Source organism: Pygoscelis adeliae, unplaced genomic scaffold (genome assembly GCF_000699105.1).
Source record: "Pygoscelis adeliae isolate BGI_AS28 unplaced genomic scaffold, ASM69910v1 Scaffold359, whole genome shotgun sequence".
Lineage (NCBI taxonomy): Eukaryota > Metazoa > Chordata > Aves > Sphenisciformes > Spheniscidae > Pygoscelis > Pygoscelis adeliae.
Genome location: NW_008825553.1, coordinates 846206 through 846979, shown reverse-complemented (window position 1 = coordinate 846979; position 774 = coordinate 846206). Strand labels below are relative to the sequence as shown.

Here is a 774-nt window from a genome sequence, read left to right as displayed (position 1 = left end):
TGGTGGCAGCGTGGGAGGAGGCGTTTGGTGGCAGGGCATCAGGCGCTGCGTGAGCAGCTCTCCCACGTCCCTCTTGGGGAGGGGAGCTGGCAGGTGATGTGCACTGGGATGCGGATAAAGCACCTGCCCCGTTCCCCACTGGGGTTCCCCTCTCCTGGGCACCCCCGAGCGCTTCCTCCCTCGCTGCAGGCGGCGAATAACGGCGTGAACAAGGACATCGCCATCCTGCAGTGCCACGGGGAGATGGACCCCATGATCCCCGTCCGCTTCGGGGCCCTCACTGCTGAGAAGCTGAAATCTGTCGTCACCCCCACCAAGGTCCAGTTCAAAACCTACCCCGGCGTGATGCACAGTTCCTGTCCTCAGGTCAGTGCCTCGGGGCGGAGAGAGGGGACGGGGCTGTCAGGGGCTGGTCTCGCCTTTGGGACCGACCCCAGCACGGTGGGTCAGGCAGGGCAGGGAAATTGCTGAGTCCAGGACACACGGGATGTGTTTACTCCCCGGTTCACTCGCGGGAGGCTGCGCGGCCCTCGTGCCCCCACGCCTGGGACAGTGCACGGCCCTTGAGGAGCCCCGGGGTGATGGGCTCTGTGCTCTCCGCAGGAGATGATGGCGGTGAAGGAGTTCATCGAGAAGCTGTTGCCCCGGATCTAAGTGGAGCCAATCAAGACTGTTGCAGGGAAGGACGCCGAGGTCGCAGCCGCCGATCTTTCCCCCGTGACCCGTCCGCTGCAAACGGAAGCCATGGCACACCACCGCACCTCCCGCCGCGCC

General features: G+C 65.5%; 1 protein-coding gene across 1 annotated transcript in view; it reads left to right on the top strand.

Annotated features, from left to right (window-relative positions):
- Nucleotides 1-760, top strand: part of LYPLA2 (lysophospholipase II) — a 4465-nt gene extending 3705 nt beyond the window's left edge. The window contains exons 8-9 of the mRNA XM_009332145.1: nucleotides 190-366; nucleotides 604-760. Coding sequence (XP_009330420.1) covers nucleotides 190-366; nucleotides 604-654 — 228 coding nt within the window. The 3' untranslated portion in view covers nucleotides 655-760. The remainder of the gene's footprint in view (nucleotides 1-189; nucleotides 367-603) is intronic.
- Nucleotides 761-774: the final 14 nt, after the last annotated feature.